The sequence below is a fragment of the Gymnoscopelus microlampas genome, assembly GCF_963454915.1.
Source record: "Gymnoscopelus microlampas genome assembly, chromosome: 24".
Lineage (NCBI taxonomy): Eukaryota > Metazoa > Chordata > Actinopteri > Myctophiformes > Myctophidae > Gymnoscopelus > Gymnoscopelus microlampas.
This window is the reverse complement of record NC_139961.1, coordinates 19,163,809-19,187,337: the sequence shown is the minus strand read 5'-3', so window position 1 is coordinate 19,187,337 and position 23,529 is coordinate 19,163,809. Positions and strand designations below refer to the sequence as shown.

At 36.9% G+C, this 23,529-nt stretch overlaps 2 protein-coding genes across 10 annotated transcripts in view; both read right to left on the bottom strand.

The window, feature by feature from the left end:
* Positions 1 to 23,529, bottom strand: part of LOC311041106 (uncharacterized protein) — a gene marked incomplete at its 5' end in the record, with an annotated part of 231,405 nt that overhangs the window by 137,604 nt on the left and 70,272 nt on the right. The window contains one exon of one of the 9 annotated variants that reach the window (XM_084051581.1): positions 18,352 to 18,426. The exons of the other annotated variants lie outside the window; for them this stretch is intronic. Within the exon in view, the coding sequence (XP_083907707.1) occupies positions 18,352 to 18,377 (26 nt within the window). The remainder of the gene's footprint in view (positions 1 to 18,351; positions 18,427 to 23,529) is intronic. 9 annotated transcript variants of the gene reach the window in all.
* Positions 1 to 23,529, bottom strand: part of LOC311041000 (protein NLRC3-like) — a gene marked incomplete at its 3' end in the record, with an annotated part of 132,132 nt that overhangs the window by 69,125 nt on the left and 39,478 nt on the right. The gene's annotated exons all lie outside the window — the stretch shown is intronic.

Genomic DNA, 23,529 nt, shown 5'->3' with positions numbered 1-23,529 from the left:
ACATAGTATTACTATAACAACATTGTATTTTAATGTCATGTCTCTGCTTTATAGTCTCAGTGGTCCTTGAACATGATCTCAAACTGAGACCAGAGTTCTCGTTACAATTAACAAATGTAACTTTAAACAGTAATCCAGGGGTTCATGTTCCAGGGTCAGATATACAGACCAGTCAAGCGGACATCTACAGTATGGATGCATCCTACTTTGCCAGTTTGTTTTGGGGGTTATTTGTGTAGAAATATATCATCCTTCTAATTCATTCCAAAATTGTCTGGAACTAAGAACAAAACAATAACTTAAGTGAACTAAACTGACAAACACACCACACCAGTACATGTTTATATAGCAGTGAACCCATTCTACATCCTACCAGAACATATAATATATGTTTATATAGCAGTGAACCCATTCTACATCCTTCCAGAACATTATGTTTATATAGCAGTGAACCCATTCTACATCCTACCAGAACATATACAGTAATATATGTTTATAGCAGTGAACCCATTCTACATCCTTCCAGAACATTATGTTTATATAGTAGTGAACCCATTCTACAACACACCAAGAACACATACTACACACATTCCACATCATACCAAAGACATATTATGATTATATAGCAGTACATCCATTCTATTTCAATCGTGCTTCTTTGTCCAAAGGAGACAGCTAGCCACGGTCAGATCATTCCTTACCCCTGCAGACCTAGAAAAGCTCACCCATGCTTTTATCTCCTCCAGACTTGACTATTGCCATGCAGTTTATTAGGGTATCAGCAAGTGAAATATACAAAGACTGCAACTGATACAAAACGCTGCTGCCAGGCCTTTGAGGCACATTAGAATTAAACACATTGCACCAGTCCTTGCTGCCCTTCATTGGTTACCTGTGAGTTTTCACATTGATGTTTAAGATTTTACTGCTTTTCTAAAAATAAATGTTGAATAGTCAGGCTCTTGCCTATATATGAGATCTCTTAACTCCCTATGAGCCTGGCTGCTGCCTGAGATCCTCCAGCAGGACCTACTGATGGTTCAAAAGTCTCAGCTTGTCACTATAAGGGCGACCAGCAGGTTTCTTAAAAAAATATATGTTGCTATCAGTTGTACTCAAACCTTTTTAAGTCAAAATTATTTGTATTTGGCTGTGGACCCCCATCTCAAAATATTTAGTTCCAGGAAACTCCCAAAAAACTAATATTTGATTAGAAAATGCTCGCTTTAATATATATATATATATATATATATATATATATATATATATATATATATATATCAAAAATAGCAGATCTACAAGCTCGTAGCGCGGCACAAAGTGATGCGCTATGAGCTTGTATATCTGCCATTTTTTAATTGCCAAAGTCTAACATAATGATTTTTAGCTCAAATATAAAATGACACATACTTTCCCGGTCTTAATGGGTTAAGTTAATGGGTCAATACTGATATATTATTTCAGCTGTTTCAATTCCAAACCAAGTTAAAGTTCTTTGTATTTTAGGTCCAATGTACAGTATTTGTGTTTGTTCATACATTCAATATACGTATTACTAAATGCATTTGAAAATTGAAAAAAACAAAAACATAAAAATGAAATATTACACTGAATAATATTCACTAATAACCCTACATTGGGCATTTTGAGTGATGGGGTTTACAGTGTACTTACTGGTAAGAGTTCAGATACACAATGTGGTCCCTGGAGGGAGGGTTGACTTTTAGTGTTTTTTTAGCCTTATATATATATATATATATCCCCCACCCAATTTTGTCATAATGTCAATACTGAAAGTGAAATGCAAATGATCCATTAACTATAGAACAATGACGGTCTCCGGGTTTCTCAAAATCGGTCAGATTGGCCACCTTAACACACAAGTGTTAAGGTGGGGTCTGCATGTAGCCCATCTATAGTTTTAGACAATATATTCCACATTGAAAAAGATTAGGATGAAATAACAAACAAATATGTATACATAAATATGAAGCAGATAATATGGTAGCACTTTACAATAATGACCCGTTATAAAGCATTTATAAACTTTTATAAGTAGTTTGTAGACTATTAACAAATCATTAACAACCTGTTTGTTGACATTCATAAATGATTACTAAAACCTTTATAACTACAGTTACAATTCATTTGTAAAGTATTAGTAAGTAGTGAACTATTCATGAATAAGCCATTTATATACATCTGTAAAAGATTATTAAATCATTTGTAACGACCCATTCTAAAGCATTTATAAACGTTTATAAGCAGTTTTTAGACTATTAACAAATCATTAACAACCTGTTTATTGACATTCGTAAATGATTACTAAAACCTTTATAACTACGGTTACAAATCATCTATAAAGGTATTAGTAACTATTCATGAATAAGCCATGTATAATACATCTGTAAATGATTATTAAATCATTTGTAACAGATGTTACATAATATATACAAGCTATTGGTAGCTTGTTCATGTTTAACATATGCTTTGTTAAACATTCCTAAAGTATCTATAAATCCTTAGTACATGTTATTATGTGCCCTATAGTAAAGTGAAGACAGTTCATCATTTACAACTGTCTGTTAATGTGTTTGTTCATGTTTAACATGCTTTGTAAAACATTCCTAAAATATCTATAAATCCTTTGTACATGTTATTATGTGCCCTACAGTAAAGTGAAGACAGTTCATCATTTATGACTGTCTGTTAATGTGGACTTTCTCCTTACCTGTTGCAAACTACCTGGCTTTCATGAATGCAGACACCAAACAATTACTAGAATTATCATTCATGTTAAGCAAATGATGCGTAAGACATTCGTAAAGAGTATGTAAACCATTTGTGGTGTTAGGGACCAAAAAAGTCACTACAAAGTACTACCAATCAACTCTAAATTGCCTGAAACGTACTCCTAACAGGTTTTTGGGGGGACGATTTTGGCCTCCACACTTAGTGATTATTTCGGATTTAACTTTCGTTTCGGTGGTGACCAACTTTCGTTTCGGTAGTTTGATTACAAAATGTAAGTTGTGTAAAAAATAATCTGACTATACTAAGTTGTTATTTGTTTGTTTAAGTCAGGCTATACTCTACTCAGAGTCATACGTTTACAAAATGTACTAAAGTACAGTGAACGTCTGTGCGGTTTGTCTTCATCACTGAAAATAACGTACATGTAAACTGATGTGAAGTGCAGTTTGGGTGAAGAAACACAACCATTTCACTCCTAATAATACCTATTTGATTTGACATCCTGACTTGCTGCTGTAACTGAGGCTTGAACCTGTTACCTGCGGCTCACTAGTCAGTGACTCTATCCATTCACCTACAGCTGTTTCCTTGGAATCTGTGGTTCTGAAACGTTTTGTTGTCAACCCCCCAAATTGACATGTATTTGGGCAGTGGACCCCAATGTGAAAATATGTAGTGTCAGGGCCCCCCATGAAAAAGATTTATATTTATGCTGTAACACATTTTTTTTAAAGTTATTTGTCTTGTTTGTTGTTCAAGTCAAAGCACCAGGAAGGCTGTACTTGTCAGCCATCTGTTAGCTCAATGGGTTGAGACGCAGTATTCATGATCCAGAGGCCATGAGTTCAACTCCCATTGATGTCTTTCCTATGATTCTTTCCTTTGCAGACTGGCTTCCAGAAGATCAACTGAAAACTACCAGGAGGGCTATATTTGTCATCCAACTGTTAGCTCAATGGCTTGAGACGCAGTATACATGATCCAGAGGCCATGAGTTCAAATCCCATTGATGTCTTTCCTATGATTCTTACCATTGCAGACTGGCTTCCAGAAGATCAACTGAAAACTACCAGGAAGGCTGTACTTGTCAGCCATCTGTTAGCTCAATGGGTTGAGACGCAGTATACATGATCCAGAGGCCATGAGTTCAAATCCCACTGGTGTCCCACAGTAGTGATTAGAGTAAAGAGGGAATATAGTCGGTTACCTGGGACACTTGACTCGAGTGGGAATCGAACCCACTCAAGTCAAGTCATGTTATTGGACAGACGCTCTACCAGTCGAGCTATGCTGTTGGCTGAGAGTTACAGGTTTCCTGGTGGTTTTAACTTGTTTTCTAGAAGTTAGTCTGCAAAGGGAAGCATCACTAAGGATATCAGTCAATTTATCCGTTGCCCCAAGTTACCGGGGACACTTGACTCGAGTGGGAATCAAACCCACTCAAGTCAAGTCAAGTCATGTTATTGGACAGACGCTCTACCAGTTGAGCTATGCTGTTGGCTGAGAGTTACAGGTTTCCTGGTGGTTTTAACTTGTTTTTCTAGAAGTTAGTCTGCAAAGGGAAGCATCACTAAGGATATCAGTCAATTTATCCGTTGCCCCAAGTTACCGGGGACACTTGACTCGAGTGGGAATCAAACCCACTCAAGTCAAGTCATGTTATTGGACAGACGCTCTACCAGTTGAGCTATGCTGTTGGCTGAGAGTTACAGGTTTTCTGGTGGTTTTAACTTGTTTTTCTAGAAGTTAGTCTGCAAAGGAAAGCATCACTAAGGATATCAGTCAATTTATCCATTGCCCCAAGTTACCGGGGACACTTGACTCGAGTGGGAATCCAACCCACTCAAGTCAAGTCAAGTCATTGGACAGACGCCCTACCAGTTGAGCTAAGCTGTTGGCTGAGAGTTACAGGTTTCCTGGTGGTTTTAACTTGTTTTTCTAGAAGTTAGTCTGCAAAGGAAAGCATCACAGTAAAGACACCAGTGGGATTTGAACTCATGGCCTCTGGATCATGTATACTGCGTCTCAACCCATTGAGCTAACAGATGGCTGACAAGTACAGCCTTCCTGGTAGTTTTCAGTTGATCTTCTGGAAGCCAGTCTGCAAAGGAAAGAATCATAGGAAAGACATCAATGGGATTTGAACTCATGGCCTCTGGATCATGAATACTGCGTCTCAACCCATTGAGCTAACAGATGGCTGACAAGTACAGCCTTCCTGGTGCTTTGACTTGAACAACAAACAAGACAAATAACTTAAAAAAAATGTGTTACAGCATAAATATAAATCTTTTTCATGGGGGGCCCTGACACTACATCTTTTCACATTGGGGTCCACTGCCCAAATACATGTCAATTTGGGGGGTTGACAACAAAACGTTTCAGAACCACAGATTCCAAGGAAACAGCTGTAGGTGAATGGATAGAGTCACTGACTAGTGAGCCGCAGGTAACAGGTTCAATAAACAGGTTGTTAATGATTTGTTAATAGTCTACAAACTGCTTATAACCGTTTATAAATGCTTTAGAATGGGTCGTTACAAATGATTTAATAATCTTTTACAGATGTATATAAATGGCTTATTCATGAATAGTTCACTACTTACTAATACTTTACAAATGATTTGTAACTGTAGTTATAAAGGTTTTAGTAATAATTTACAAATGTCAACAAACAGGTTGTTAATGATTTGTTAATAGTCTACAAACTACTTATAAACGTTTATAAATGCTTTATAACGGGTCATTATTGTAAAGTGCTACCGATAATATAATATTATAAATGTGTATTTATTCTAATGGCTTGTAAACGTGTCTAAAGAGGACAGGGAGTGTTTCTCTGCAGTTTACTGTAGATTGTAATAATAGTTAATGTTTAATAGACACTAAAACCACCTGACCTCTAATGTCTCTGTCATTGTGTTGTGTTGACCTGATATTATCCTGATGTTGTTAGACTTTGATACTGAACATGTTTAAACAGCTCATATAATCATAAAGTTTAACATCTAGCTGTGTAATTTAATGAAGCACGTTGTTCATACAAACATGCATACAGTAGTTCATCTGAAAACAAAGTTACCTACATCATCAGACACAACGTAGTATATTTAACCCCTGTGCTGACTTAAATCATGTGCCCTTAAGACAGTGGTTCTCAAAGTGGGGTCCGGGAACCCCCAGGGGTCTTTGGGTGGCTTCCAGGGGGTCCTTAGCTACTGTATATCAGTTAATATGGCATCAAACCATATACTGTATATCGGCCGATCTACAAGTTCTAGAAAAGGTTTAAGAACAACTCTGCCAAGAGATGCCTCTTATAGGGTAAAGCCTATTAACCCATTAAGACATTAAGTCGATTCTACAAATGTCTTCTAAATCCTGACAGTTTTCTGAGAAAAAATGTTGCTATATCAGTGGTGCTCAAATCCTTTTAAGTCAAAATGATATGTATTTGGCTGTGGACCCCCATCTCAAAATATTTTGTTCCAGAAAACTCGAGAACCAAAGATTTGATTAAAACATGCTTGCTATGATATATATATATATATATATATATATATATATATATATATATATATATATATATATATATATATATATATATATATATCCAAAGATTTGCACGAATGATCTACAAGCTTGTAGCGCGGCACAAAGTGACGCGCTATGAGCTTGTAGGCTATATCTGCTATTTTTGAATAGCCAAAGTTTTTTCTCAGATCTAAAATGACACAGATACTTTCCCGGTCTTAATGGGTTAACTTAATGATGCCTACGGGTCAATACTGATATATTATTTCGGCTGTTTCAATTCCAAACATGCAAGTTAAAGTTCTTTGTATTTTTTGTTTAGGTCCAATGTATTTGTGTTTGTTCATGTATTTAATATAAGTATTACTGAATGCATAAAAAATTATGGGCAATTTGAGTGATGGGGTTTACAGTGTACTACTGGTGAGAGTTCAGATACACAATGTGGTCCCTGGAGTGAGGGTGGACATTTAGTGGCCCTCTCCATCATCAAAGTCATCCTCTGCTCTACACATACATTCATTTTTTTTTGCCAATTATATATATATATATATATATATATATATATATATATATATATATATATATATATATATATATATATATTTGTTTTACCCCACCCAATTTTGTCATCATGTCAATACATTCCCCACACATTTCTGTGTTGCCACTGCTGTTGTATCCTATTGGCTCACCTGCCAGTGAGGAGCCCCCACCAGGAGGACGTAGCGCCAGACAAACCCTGTTCTAGACTGCTTGTTCCACGGCTACGTCATAAAAATAGGGGTTTTATTGTTTTGATTAGTAAAAAAAAAAAAAAAAGTTGATAGGTGTATAAAATAAAAAACTATTAACAAAAATGTTCAACTTAAAACAAGCTGCTCTAATGCAGCTGATCAGGTCAAATAACTACGAACATAATTCATAAAATGAGATTAGAACAAACAACTGTTCTGCTAAGCACGTAACATCCCTATTCTGGACATGTGACAATAGGCAAACATTTGGCTTTAGCAGATCTACAAGCAAACGTTGTGTTGAGCTTGTAGATCTGCTATTTTTGGTGAAAGATGAGAAAATGAGGGGGTCCAAGATAGACCCCTGAGGGTCCCTGATCATAGCAGTATATAGGGTTTAAATGGTTAACTGAAGGCAATCTGTAGAGGAATCATTGAGTGGATTGAATGGGTTAACTCCCTATGAGCCTGGCTGCTGTCTGAGATCCTCCAGCAGGACCTACTGATGGTTCAAAAGTCTCAGGTTGTCACTAAGGGTTTGAAACATGTTACAAATCTTTTTCAAACTTTTTCAGGATCTTTTGAAAATATCAGATCTACAAGCTCACAACGCGCCGTCATGCGACACATTGTAACTTGCGAGCTTGTTGATCGGCCGATGTGTAAAGTGGTTAAAATGGCCTTGATACCATATTAACTAATATATCTAAGGACCCCTGGGGGTCCCCGGACCCCACTTTGAGAACCAATCTCTTCAGGGACATAATATCAGTCAACTCAGGGGTTACATATACTATGTTGTGTCTGATGATGTAGGTAACGTTGTGTTCACATGTACTACTGTGAATAAAGTGCCTCATTAAATTGCACAGTTAGATAAACTTTATGATTATATTGAGCTGTTTGATGTTGATCAGTATCAAAGTCTAATAACATCAGGATGATATCAGGCCAACACAACACAATGACAGAGACATTAGAGGTCAGGTGGTTTTAGTGTCTATTAAATGTTGTACATTAATTAGTATTACAGTAAACTACAGAGAAACACTCCCTGTCATATTTAAAACCTGTTAGAATAAATACACATTATTATACATTTTATGATGGACATTTAACATGTTTTAGCTGCTTCATATTATGTATGTATAATGTATATATAAAATATTTCATCTTAGTCTTTTTCAATGTGAAATATATTCTCTACAACCATAGAGGGGGAACTGGCGGCCTGGAGGCCACATGAAGCCCCCAACTAATGCTGCCCATGGGCCAATATCCAAAAACTGATATATTATTGATTTCAGCTGTTTCAATTCCAATTACATTTCAAGTTTGCAAGTTTACATGAACCATTTGGAATTACTAAAGCTCATAGTATTTTTATGTACATTTCATATTTATTGTTTTAAGTATTACTAAATGCATTAGACATTTGAAAAATAAATACATAATAATCTCTTGAATAATATTTGATAAATTATCTCTACATTGTGACTATTCTGGGCAATTTGAGTGATGGGGTTTACAGTGTACTACTGGTGAGAGTTCAGATACACAATGTGCTCCCAGGAGTGATGGTGGATATTTAGACTGCTTGGCCTACGGCTATGTCATAAAAATAGGGGTTTTATTGTTACAAGTTTAAAAAACAAAGCTGAAAACAAAGGCAGTTGAATGATTAAAGGCAGGTGTATAATATGAAGTACATAACAATTAACCAAAATATTCAACTTAAAACAAGCCTTTCTAATGCATCTGAGGTCAAATAACTACCAACAGAATTCATAAAATGAGATCAGGACTAACAACTTTCACCTTCTTTCAGCAGTTGTTCTGCTACCCAACTTTAGCACGTAACATCCCCATTCTGGACATGTGATAATAGACAAACATTCGGCTTTAGCAGATCTACAAGCAAACATTATGTTGTGAGCTTGTAGATCGTTTTTTTTTTTTGGGTAAAAGATGAGGTGTAGAAACAAATAAATGAGGGGGTCAAGGATAGACCCTGAGGGTCCCTGATCATAGCAGTATATAGGGTTTAAATGGTTAACTGAAGGTAAGAACTAAGAACAGAAAAAAGAACTGAACTGAACGGACAAACACGACTCACCAGGACATACAGTATTATGTTTATATAGCAGTACACCCATTAAGGTCATTCCTCAGAAATAAACCTGATAGGGTGATTAGACCCCGACAATTTGATTTATTTTAAAACTATTTCTTTGCTTACAGTAATTAAAGTAGTCAGTTCATTTATGCGTCCAGCGAAACATGATCGTCTCGGAAAACAACAGGAAGTGTTGATTGAATAGGATCAATATTTACTGCATTGTCTATTCGCTTCAAATGTTTTCAAAAATATTACTGACAGTTTAGCTGTAAATTATATTGTGTGTTTGTTTACATGGCTCACATGTTGGAAACGGATAAAATCAATCAGCACAGTTTGATGATGTTGAGCCATGTGCTCTGAGTCTTTGATTAAACAGCAGTCTGTTATTGAGGTCAGTGGTCATTTTTTCAACCAAAAAAAATAAGACCGATGAATTCAGTAATTGACCAATCAAAATCAAGCATTCAACCAAGCTGTGTTAATAAATGGGTATCAGCAAGTGAAATATACAAAGACTGCAACTAATACAAAACGCTGGTGCCAGGCTTTTCACACACACAAGATAATTAGTTGCATAATTACATCGCACCAGCCGTTGTTGCCCTTCTCTGGTTCCCTGTGAATTTTAGAATTGATTTAAAGATTGTACTGCCCTGAATAGTCAGGCTCCTGATTATATCCGATCTATAACCCCCTATGAGCCTGGCTGCTGCCTGAGATCCTCCAGCAGGACCTACTGATGGTTCCAAAGTCTCAGCTTGTCACTAAGGGTGGCTTTTTGCATTTTATTTGTATTTTATCTTAACCTGGGATTTTACTCAAGTTTATTGTTTTACTCTAAACAGGGTTCCTACACAAGTATGGGAAGGATTTTAATTAGAGTAAGTTCTAGGTCTGGATAAGTATGGAAAAAAGAAAAGAGAGCATTTTTGCTTCCAGACTACAGCCCCTATTATGTTTTCTAAAATATAAAATTGGCAATTTCTAAAAATGAAATGAACTCACAAGCAATGCTTTTCATAGCATCACAAATAATCCTAACCTTGTTTTGAGCATTTATGCAGTGATGCAATTATCAGAAAAGTAAACAAACTATCTTTTCTGCTTAAGGAAACCTAGCCGTGGATCAAGACTGTCATAGATTTATTTTATATTTTCCGATTCTGACTTTCTTGGACACTTCCCCAAATAGTGTTTTTAAGGCCTGTATACATCTCTATAAATGTGCAAATTCTAAATATAAAGTGCTTACCCGGTAAGCGCTTGATCATTTTTATTTGTACATTATTTATTATGTATTACCTTTATTATGGCTTCCTTATCTTTACTTTATGGCTGCATTTGTTATAATTTCCATAGACATAGTGAAACAACTGTACTGTACAGAGTACAGACACAGCACTTTCTTTGAATTCATTTTCGGTTCTTATTTATAAAAGAGACAAGAAATATGGAGGGGATAATTATTATATTTTGTATTTGGTCCATAGGTTAACGGACAATAATGAGTTACTGTAGGTAGCACGGCGATGGTTAGTTCGCATCCTCTTTGGGCTTATATTGTTGACAGTGGAAACTTGTCACACTTTCTTTGTACGAGTGACTTTATAGTAATTTATTAAACAGTGTTTACAAGTATAATTTACGTAATCTAACAGCCAATAAAGCAAAGTCAATAGACTTTAGTTCTCCTTTGTAGTTCACTGGTGAATCGTTCCTGAACATCCCATCTGTTACTGTAGGGGTTGAAGATACAGTTTGTTAAAATTCAAATGACAAATTCTCAGTAACATTGCACTGTTTTAGCATTGTATTTAGTTTAGTGCCTATTTTGGGCATGTAGGTGAACATTTTCTAATTCCCTCTCAAAAATAGCCGTACAACAAAGTATAATAAAGCATTCTTAAGTGGTTAATTGATTTGTATGACCCTATTGTACCAAGCTAAATTATTCTTGCAATGACAGACACATAGGTGAGGTGGTTTTAGTGTGTCTAGTAAATGTTGTACATTAAGTATTATAATCAGTAAATGACAGAGAAACACTCCCCGTCCACTTTAGACATGTTTAAAATAAATACACATTGATATTGAACATTTAACATGTTTTAGCTGCTTCATAGTTACACATATTATGTATGATATTTTGGCTATTTGATCTTAATCTTAACATTATTAAAGTGGAATATATACTTTACACATACTTTTAAACTGTCTTAACTGTCTAAACTGTGTTTGTTTTTGGCCATTTATTATTATTATTTATTTATTTTGTCATTATGCCAATTACATACCACAAATTTCTGTGTTGCCACTGCTGTTGTATCCTATTGGCTCACCTGCCAGTGAGGAGCCCCCACCAGGAGAACGTAGCACCAGACAAAGCCTGTTCTAGACTGCTTGGCCCACGGCTATGTCATAAAAATAGGGTTTTTATTGATCCCATACGTTTAAAAAAACGAAATAAACTGGCAAACAATTTATAGGTGGATAAACTAATTAACAATAAACATATCTATTCAATTTAAAAGGGGCATGAAACCCCATCAGGCTGATTTTCCAGTTCAGGTTAAAAACTACAGCAGATTAAAAACATGTCACACTAGTAAGCAACACAGCTGCACCAAACAAATGAATGAGTGAAGGTCAGTGTACGTCAGTGTTGTGCAGCCTGCATTTTTTTTACCCAGCTGTAGTTTTTAACCTGAAGTGGAAAACAAACTACAAAATCAGCCCGGGGTTTCATGCCCCTTCAACAAGCTGTAATGCAGCTGAGGTCAAATAACTAAGAAGAGAATTCATAATATGAGATTTCAGATGAGAGTCAGTCATGACAAACAACTGTTTTGTTCTGCTATCCAACCACGTTGCATGTGATAAATGAACATTCATGCTATAGCAGATCTACAAGCTCACACCATGTTGTGACACACCAGGACATGCATGCTTATAGCGGTGAAACCATTCTACAACACACCAGGACATATGTTTTATACAGCAGTTCATCCATTCTATTTTAACCCTGCTTTGCCAAATAGAGACAGCTAGCCAAGTCAGGCCATTCCTTATCCCTGCAGACCTAGAAAAGCTCATCCATGCTTTTATCTCCTCCAGACTCGACTATTGTCATGCACTTCGGGTATTCGTGTATCAGCAAGTGAAATATGCAAAGACTAAAACTGATCCAAAACGCTGCTGCCTGAGATCCTCCAGCAGGACCTACTGATGGTTCCAAAGTCTCAGCTTGTCACTAAGGGTGACCGGGCTTTTGTGGTGTGGTCCCCTCAGCTGTGCAACCCCCTGCCTAAAAACATGTTTTCATGTCAAGGACCGCCAATTTAATATGTATTTTGTGCCAGGGACACACATACAAGATTTGTGTTTTCAAAAATATTCAGGATCTTTTGAAAATAACAGATCTACAAGTTCACAACGTGTTGTTATGCGACATGTTGTAACTTGTGAGCTTGTAGATCGGCCGATGTACAGTACAGTATTATGGTTAAAGTGGTTAGAATGATTTTGATCAGGACCCCCTGGGTGTCTAAACATCTTTTGGAAATAGCAGATCTACAAGCTCACAATGTGTCGCATCGCGACGCATTGTGAGCTTGTAGATCGGCTATTTTCAAATGGCCGAAAAGTATATAGGGCTGAAGTGGTTAATGTATGTTTTGTGATGATAATCAAAATCTGCAAAGTAACTAGAAACTACATTTTTCAAATAATTGTAGTGAAGTATAAGTACCATATTTGCCTCTGAGATGTAGTGGAGTAGAAGTACTGAACATTGGAAATACTCTAGTAAAGTAAAAGTACCTCAAAATTGTACTTAAGTACAGTACTTGAGTAAATTCACTTAGTCATTTTACACCACTGTAGACCAGTGGTTATCAAAGTGGGGTTCGGGGACCCCCAGGGGTCCTCAAGGGGGTTCCAGGGGGAGCCCGGCAAAAAAGGGTTAATGCGGCATCAGTCAGTTTAACCACTTTATCCCTATATACATCAGCTATTTTCACAAAATCTTGAAAAATGTTTAATATTGTTTAAACTACAAACTACAGTTTTTTTAAACACAAATCTTGTATCGGGTCCCTGGCACAACATATTTTCAGATGGGGGTCTGTGGCCGCATGTGGCCACAGACCACATATATATTTGGGGGTCCTTGACATGAAAAGGTTTGAGAACTAACATTAAATATATATGTTTCACCAAATAACACATTCCAAAGATGATTCAAATCAGACCAACCAGGATGAGCATTAAAACGTGTTTAAAATATACATATATTGATCATCTCTGTGGAGAAAACATAACCTCACACACAGCGCAATCTTCACTTGTACGGTTAATTTAATATGAATTCAGTATTCATACACCCTCTGCATGTACAATGCATCCTCCATCACGTGGTTCACAACACTTTTTTTAAATTCAGACTGTTTCACACAGATAAAAGGCGATATACAACAGAATGAATGACAAGCAGGAGATCAATAAAGTAATTTAAAACAAACACGCATTCACACAAGAACGAGCACACACACGCATGTGCAGACGTGCACACACACACACACACACACACACACACACACACACACACACACACACACACACACACACACACACACACACACACACACACACACACACACACACACACACACACACACACACACACACACACACACACACACGTGCTGCTCTGGTTATTAGATGTGATGTTTTGAGAGAAAAAAATGCATTATTGTGAATAGTCTCTGATCAGCAGATCAGCAGAGTGGTGTCCATCTTTGAACTCAATCAGTCCATCCTTGGACTTGTCACTCTTCATGGAGACACAGCTGGGTACAGGAGACTCTGATCTCTGCTGATGAACCCTGACAGGATGATAACGAAGATGAAACATTATATTTATGGTCAACTAGTCACAGTAGTTGGTAGACATTGAAATATGGATCCAGTTATATTTCAAATACTGTAAGATACACAACATGTACAGTATGTTGTTAAATAAATTATCATTAGTCATATTTTATTTCAGACGTACTGTCGCACGCAGATTTCTACCTACATGTAACTGAATGTTCCAAAATGTTTGATTTCCTTTAAAACTAAGTTTTCACTACTCCTACAGATTTGGTGTGGAGGGGGAAAATGAGGGGGTCAAGGATAGACCCCTATGGGTCCCTGGTCCTAGAAGTATATAAGGTTTAAGTGGTTAACTGAAGGTTTTTAAAATTGTACAGCTAAAGGTTACACTTTATGATTTTATGAGCTGTTTAAACATGTTGTTCAGTATCAAAGTCTAACAACATCATTCAGGATCATATCAGGTCAACACAACACACAGACAGACACATAGAGGTCAGGAGGTTTTAGTGTCTATTAAATGTTGTACATTAACTACTATAATCTACAGTTAACTGCAGAGAAACACTCCCTGTCCTTTTTAGACATGTTTACAACCTATTAGAATAAATATGCATTTATAAAGAACATTCAACATGGGGGGGTTACCTTAACCTTATGAATGTGGAATGTACTGTATAAATATGGCACATTCAAACTTTGTTTTTGGCCAATTGTTTATTTTCTTTTACTCCTTAGTTTTGTCACTATATCCATTAACTTAATGTTTATTGAACTTTTAACATGTTTTAGCTGCTCCACATTTATGTGTGATTTTACTGGTGACAGTGCGCATACACAATGTGGTCCCTGGAGGGAGAGTGGACATTTAGTGGCCCTCTCCATCATCAAAGTTTGTCCTCTGCTCTACGCATACATTCACACTTTCTTAACCCACTGTTTTTATTTTTGGCCAATATTTATTTCTACTCTTTAAAAAAAAAATCACCCAATTTTGTATTAAGTTAATACATTCCTCACACATTTCTGTGTTGCCACTGCTGTTGTTTCCTATTGGCTCACCTGCCAGTGAGGAGCCCCCACCAGGAGGACATAATAAAAAAAGAAAAAACTGGAAAACAAAGGCAGTTTATATGTGTATAATAAAATACAAACTAAATAACAGTCAATGCAAATTTTCATCTTAAAACAAGCTGTTCAAATGCAGCTGAGGTCAAATAACTAAGAACAGAATTCATACAATTAAAGATTATTAGTCAGGACAAAGAAACAACTGCAGTGTTCTGCTACCCAACTTAACCACATACAGTATATCCCTATTCTGAACATGTTATAATAGGTGAACATTCGGCTATAGCAGATCTGCTGTTTTCACCAAAGAGATTTGGTGTGGAGGGACAACATGAGGGGGTCAAGAATAGACCCCTGGGGGTCCTCAGTCATACCAGTATTTAGGGTTTAAATGGTTAACGGAGGTCACAAACTAAGGACAGAAAAATAACAGAAGTGAACTAAACTGACATACACAACACACCAGTACATGTTTATATAGCAGTGAAGTGAACCCATTCTACAACACACCAGGACATACATTGTATGTTTAGCTGTGAACCCATTCTACAACACACCAGGAACACACAGTATACATTCTTCACATTCTACTTAATACCAAGGACATATTACCAAGGAAATATAATGATTATATAGCAGTACATCCATTCTATTTTAATCCTGCTTTGCCCAAAGGAGACAGCTTGCCAACGTCAGACCATTCCTTATCACCCATGTTTTTATCTCCTCCAGACTTGACTATTGTCCCGCACTTTATTCTGGTATCAATAAGTGACATACACAGTGCAACTGATACAAAACGCTGCTGCCAGGCTTTTGACACATACTAAGATAATTGAACACATTATACCAGTCTTTGCTGACCTACACTGGTTACCTGTGAGTTTTAGAATATATTTTTAAGATTTTACTGCTTGTTTTTTAAGCCCTGAATGGTAAAAAGCCATATCTGTGATCTTTTTAATCCCCATGAGCCTAGTGGCCGCTGTATGAGATCCTCCAGCAGGCCCTACTGATGGTTCCAAAGTCTCCGCTTGTTACTAAGGGTGACCACTGACCAGGTGTATGCTGTGCGTTCCAGGCAGAAGCCCTCCTTTACATCTCTCCTTAAAACTCATTTCTATCGTACAGCTTTTTCTTAATTGATGACTTGTTGTAACTTTAATTGTTTATCTTAACCTGGGATTTTACTCACTTTTATATCTGTTTTACTGTAAATCACTTTTTAACTTGTTTTTGGAAGGTGCTATAAATAAAGTTATTTTTCTTATTCTTATTATTCTCATTATTATTATTATTTTGGCAATGGTTCTCAAACCTTTTCATGTCAAGAACCCACATTATGTATTTGGCCATGAACCCCCACCTGAAAAGATGATGTGTCAACCCATACAATATTTGTGTTGTTATGCAAACATTTTAATAAAAAACATGATTTTTTTTAAATGAATTGGTTTAAAACATTTGCATGATCTTTTGAAAACAGTAGATCGGTCGATGTACAGTACATGTGGTTAAAGTGGTTACAACAATTTTTATGCATATTCATTCATTTAGCTAAGCATCCCCTGGAACCCCCTCAAGGACCCCTGGGGACCCCCACTTTGAGAACCACTGTCTTAGGGGAACATAATGTCAGTCAGTACATTGGTTACATATGCTGTGTCTGGTGATGTAGGTTACTTTGTTTTCAGATGTAGGCTACTACTGTAATGTTTCAGTAAGAATACAGTGTTTCATTAAATTACACAGCTAGACTTTATGATTTCATGACCTGTTTTAACATTCATTTCAGTATCAAAGTCTAACAACATCAGGATGATATCAGGCCAACACAACACAATGACAGAGACATTAGAGGTCAGGTGGTTTTAGTGTCTATTAAATGTTGTACATTAACTAGCATTATAATCTACAATAAACCACAGAGAAACACTCCCCCTGTCTTTAGACATGCTTACAAACTGTTGAAATAAATGGGGGGGGGGGTTTCATTCAAACTTAACACTGTTTTTTGCCAATTATTAGATTCTTTTTTACTCTTTAGTTTTGTCACTATATCACTTAACTTCCTCACACATTTCTGTGTTTCCACTGCTGTTGTATCCTACTGCCTCTCCAGCCAGTGGGAGTCACTAGTGCAGTAAGCAACAAATCATCCTCCCTGCCTGGCTTCTCTCCTCTGAACTCGGCCAACTGTGTTCCTATAGACCAGTGGTTCTCAAGGTGGGGTCCGGGGACCCCCAGGGGTCCTCAAGGGGGTTCCAGGGGGTCCCCAGCAAAAAAATATTTAGTGCGGCATTGTTCAGTTTAACCACTTTATCCCTATATACATCAGCTATTTTCACAATATCATGAAAAATGTTTAATATGTTTGAAACATTTTAACAACACAAGTCTTGTATCGTGTCCCTGGCACAAAATATTTTCAGAGGGGGGTCTGTGGCCAATTACATATTAATTTGGGGGTCCTTGACATGAAAAGGTTTGAAAACTAACATTTAATGTTAGTCCTTGTTTCAAGAGGTCATGCAATGCGATGCGAGAGAGCAGACTAGACACCAACTGCTGAATAGCTGCCCTCCGCACCCTCCTGTCTAGCATCAGGGTCTTGAGATCTGCAGAGTTGTTATCTCCGCTGTCCACTAACAACTCTGCAGAGCTCAAGACCCTGATGCTAGACAAGAGGTCAAATCATTTAACTACATATTAAAAACATGTTTCCATTGACGTGTATTATTTTTAGTAATGGGGCTATGTGTTGTTTAACCCATTAAGACCAGGAACACATCTGTGTAACCACTTATACCATTATTTAATACTTTGGCTATTCAAAAATAGCAGATTTACAAGCTCATAGCGTTGTAGATCTGCTATTTTTGAAAAATCTTAAAAATGTGTACACATCTTTGAAAATATATATATATTTAAAGCAAATATTTGTAACTCAAATCTTTTCTTCTGGGGGGGACTAAATATTTTGAGATGTGGGTCCGCGGCCAAATATAAAAATACAAAACTAATAGTAATAATAATAATGATGATAATTTAATTAATAATTATGTTTTCTTCTAGTACAGCATGTGTCTCCAACCCCTGATTCAGAAACAGAGACAACAGGCTCATTTAAGATGCAGCACTGATTACAGGTACATCAGCGAATAGTGGCTTCAAATATACTTTAGTTTTATAACTGTAGACTAATGACTTTGTAGCACACACTTATTTTATTATCACTTTATTTCATTGTCCACTTACCCAGTTGTTGGTTGACTAGGATCCATGCTGCTTACTGGGATCTTGTACTTTATAGATCACTCTGGATAACAGCGTCTGTTGAATGACAACAATGTTAATAGTAGTAATTGTAATAATAGACTGTAGTAGATTGTCATGTAAATAGTTAAGTTGCAATACCTCTCCATGTTGAATATAATCTGACAGAGAGAGAGAGAGAGTAATCTAAGTAGTTGTAGGTGTAAACCTTTATGATTGTTTGATTTATTGTGTGATAACTATGACAAACAGTTTGTTGTGAGTAAAGGTTCATGTTCAATTAGTTTATGGTCTCCTCAGAGACATTCAAACACACTGACACTCATGTGAACTCACTGTCATAACTGAGTTCAGACCCAGACAAAAGGAACATTTTAAATCAAAACCAAAGTAGTGAACAGATCAGTAAAACGTGATATTGCGTGATATCATGTTATGTGTTTCATAATCAGAATCCATAAGCTGGTAGTTCCACCATAGTGACACTTAATACTCTTTAAAGAGGATCTAGTTTCTGATTCCTAGGATAATTCCCTGTAAGTTCTTGTACTCTGGACTTTCTCAGAAAGACATCTCCCACCTAGGCTTGTCACAATTATTCGATCATCACCTAATCACAATTATTTGAGCTAATCGCAATTATTTGGCATAATCATCTCCATATTGAAATATTCTACATTTTAGAACATTTCAAAAAATAGCAGACATAGCTGATCTACAAGCTCACAAGGTGCCATGATGCAACACATGAGCTTGTAGATCTGCTATTTCTGCTATTTTTTAAATATTTTTTAGAGTATAAAATTATCAAATACATCAGTTGTGGAATAAAGTTTGAATTAAAAAGTGTTGTGAACATGTGATGAAGACACATTATTAAAAAACAGTGGTGTATATACAAAGTATACACAAAATTCAAAAGTACAAATTATGAAGGACATTCTCCTATATTTGGGAGTGAAGAGGGAAGACACCTGGTGCTGAGCAGAACTGGCCTTTTATCCTCCTCCCACACCAGCCTGGGACCAATCACATCGTGGTCACCGCCTAGTTTCTCAATCATTCACTCATTCACTCACTCACTCCCTCCTCTACCAATCCCTCAGCTCACACACCTGCCACACATCACTCTCAGCAGATCACCTCACACCAGGGAAAAGAAGGTTATACACACCTGCATTCCTATGTCCATATATGGTCCAAAGACCCCAGGGTCGTAACAATACACAGTAAGCAACACAGCATTTTGGCTTCAGTAGTCGATGCTGCCAGTATCCTATCTGCACGCAGCAATGCCTCAGCCACCGTCCAAGAAGAGAAAGATACCGTTTCAGCTCCTATAATTCAAGGCATTCCTTGAGAAGATTTACAATGACTAAAACTAAGCTAAACACTAATTACATTTCAATAAATCAATCATTGAATAAACCAACCAAGCCCTATTTTATACTTTGGCTATTAAAAAATAGCTGATCTACAAGCTCACAATAATGATTGGTACTATAAGTTTATTTTGTTAACAATATCTAAGTATTTCTACATTGTGGTATTGCTATTTTAACTTAAATAAACTTGTTTTTTTTCACAAAAAAACTTGTACTCAATTCATAGAGTAACCACTGTCTAAAGGTGAGACCAGAGGCCCTGAGGGCGGGGCCTGTTTCAATGTAAACAGGTGAAACATAGCTAAGGACACCTATGGGTGAGACAGTGATGACTGAGTGACTCCATGACGTTCAGAGAGAGATGTAAACAAGAGTTTATGAGAAAGAAAAACAACTAGCTGACACTGATGGCAGCCTGCTGTAGTACTGTAGACCACCAGTAGAGTATGCTGTAGTACTGTAGACCAGTAGGCCTCAATCATTTTAGATGTCAATGACTAGCCTGTCATGGCCAGACTAGTATCACTGTGTAGATATTAGTCTGGAATCTCTGTGTGGAACTTGCATTTCCGAGGGGCAAATTTTCAAAAATCCTCTGGTGATAAACCCGCCCCATATGTGCACACTGGGCCCTGATTGGTCCCTCACTACTTCCGAGGGAGAGAAATACAATCTCTATTGAGAGGGGCCAGACCTAATCTGCCACGGGCATTTTTGGGGCGGTGTAACCGCCCCCTATAAGTGAGTTTTGGACACTGACCAATCCTGCACCGTGATTGGCCAATAGTCTACAACGCAGTCTACAACCCTAACCTTTCCACAGTCAATGCAAATCTATACTTTTGCAAAGTCAGCCAATCACATTACAGCTAGTGTCATCACCACTAGCTGTAATGTGATTGGCTGACTTTGCAAATTCAGGACTGTGATTGGCTAGCGAAACACATGACACATGTGCAGCCCTATGAATAGCAGTATGGACTTAAAAAAACACTTTTATGTTTTTTTAAGTGAGTCATGTTGTGATGACCACACACCGCCCACTTCACACTGCGTGTGATTTTTGTTTTTGCAATGGCAGATTTGTCTGGAACCAGGCTAGTCAATGACAACTTGGATGGTTGAGTGTCTGCTGTGAAGCATCAATCATCTTCTAACCATGTACCTCATGTATATCATGGCTGTATGTCATGCTTTACTTTATACTGCAACAGTGTCTCACAAAAGTATCAAAAATATCTATTTTCTTCTGATTGCGTTGAAACTTTGCCCTCACATTCGCACTACGTTGACCTTTCAACATTGCCCTATTATAGCGCCACCAGGAGGCCGAATTGTGCTAAAATTATTTTATATAACTCCTACAAATGTTGTCCAAACATCACACAAATCGGTACACATTATCTCTATAGTCAAATGATCAAGACAGTTCTGTCCAATTTTTCATATTCCATCCTGATTGACGAATTCCGAACATTGCTGGCCCACAATAACCTACCTGACCTGGCGGAGACATGTGCTCTGAGGGGAACTTTTTCTAGTTACAATTACATTTCTTGTCAAATGCCTGAGTCATATATGTCAATAACACAGCCCCAAAGGTCCTACTGGAAACTGAAGGAATAGCCTAAACGTTGTCACAAGAAACAAAGCATCATGACGCCATTTAAGTGAGTCTCAAGCCTGAGTTATGCTTCGTGTGTCACGACACGCGTCGAAAAGAGCAGATCTACAAGCACACAACACGTCGCATGCGTGACGTGTTGTGTGCTTGTAGATCTTCTAGCTTGTAGATCTTCTAGTATAGATTACACAGTGGTTCAAATGCTTTTGCAGTGGGAAGACTGAAGACATCACTTTTGGGAACCACTGGTCTAGGGGCCGGTGTCTGCTATCTTTGCGACTTTTGACAATTTCATTGACATGGTTCTGAAAATGTATGTGTGTATTCATCTGGTGTTTTCATCAGGATGGGGGACAATTGTTTTAGCGCTTAGCACACATAGTGACTGCACCTTTCAGACAGAACTTGATAAAAATCTATGTACTGTAAGTACTCAAAACAAGTGTTATTATTTTAAACTGTGGTGAAAACCGGGAAAATTTGGCAGTGAATGTTGATTCAAATGTCATTGTCTCATAATCTGCCTATGAGCGTGTGGTGTGTGTGCTGTTGGTGACATGTTTTGAAAAGTGACTAAAGTTTGTGTGTCGTCCCCTATCTCGGCAGGATGTGGCATAGATGACTCATTTTGTTTTAAAGAGTTACAGGTAGCAACAATAGCACAATGTCACTACTCATCGTGAGCTTGTAGATCTGATATTTGCTCTCATGGTTTTTTGATACTTTGTCTTGTTTTTCTTGACCACAATGTTAAAATGTAATTTAGATAACATGTTATTTAAACAGATGCTCGGTTCATTGTTTACCTGGTATCCTATAGGTTCAATGTCTAGATTATTATTAGTATATTGTTTAGACTGATGCTAGGTTCCTGGCTAACCTGTGATCTTCGTTTATTGAGGCACTACACTGTATCTCTGCATTTGATATTATACGTTTACCTTGCTTATTGTAAGTCGCTCTGGATAAGTCTGATAAACGACACAATTGTAAATTGTAAGATTGAAGCGACTGTTTATAGGGTTCAGTACGTCGGCTTATATTACAATTTAGGATTTATTTTACTATCGCAGTAAATGGCATGAATTTTAGTCAACAAATGGCAGGGCAAATGATCAAGTGAAAAGAGTGCAAAGAAAACAATGAAATGGTACAAAGTAGGATACCAGATAAACCAATCAAACCTTACATCTGTTTAAACAACCTGCTATCTAGATCAGTGCTTTCTAAAGTGGGGTCCGGGGCTCCCCAGGTAAATGATTGCTAATTAGGAACACAATGGACCCTTAGGGTATATTATAATAGTAATACGGTAGTATAAAAGTATAATATTATAGTAAAAAAAAAAAAGAGATTTAAAAATGTGTAAATTTGTCTCTTGAAAATAGCAGATCTACAAGCTCACAATGTGTCATGTGGTGTGAAATGTCAGGCCTGAGTACTCATCTACTGTCAGACCTGCTCTGTACAGAGTCAGTATAGAATGTTACCCTGTCCTGCCCCCTAGTGGATGAAATGGTTGAACCCCCACGTAGACACTCTCTGAGTCTGACTGCACATATTGTAACTTCTATACTGGTAATAGATTGTACATAATGTTGACATACTGTTTATTCTCTGCACATATATTTTCAAATATATTTACAATATAAGTCAACTAAAACTAGACTAAAACTGAAACATTTCAGATGACAAAAATATGACTAAAGCTAAAAGTAATTGTATTCAAAAGACAATGACTTAAACTGTATAAATTAACACTGATGTTAACTATTACATGTAGTAATTTGTTGAAAATAACTTTGAAGCAACTGTTAATACACTATTATTTAGTTACGTAACAATACAATAAATATGTGATCAGGAACAAATTGGAAAGCCAATACAATTCACAACAACAATAAAACAAAGTAAAAGTGAAAAGAAAAAGAGTCAGTTCTCCACTGTGAGCTTCAATCTTCTCTTTATTAAAACAGATTGTTTGAGCACATTTCTCAAAACAGAAGTGTTTACAGTTCACACTGCTGTCCCTAAACTGAATCATGTTTGACAAAATGACTTTAATTTACAAACAGACACACTATATATATACAAAATGATACATTACATTTACAAAATGAATCTGGTTTACAATAGTGAAAATAGTGATCA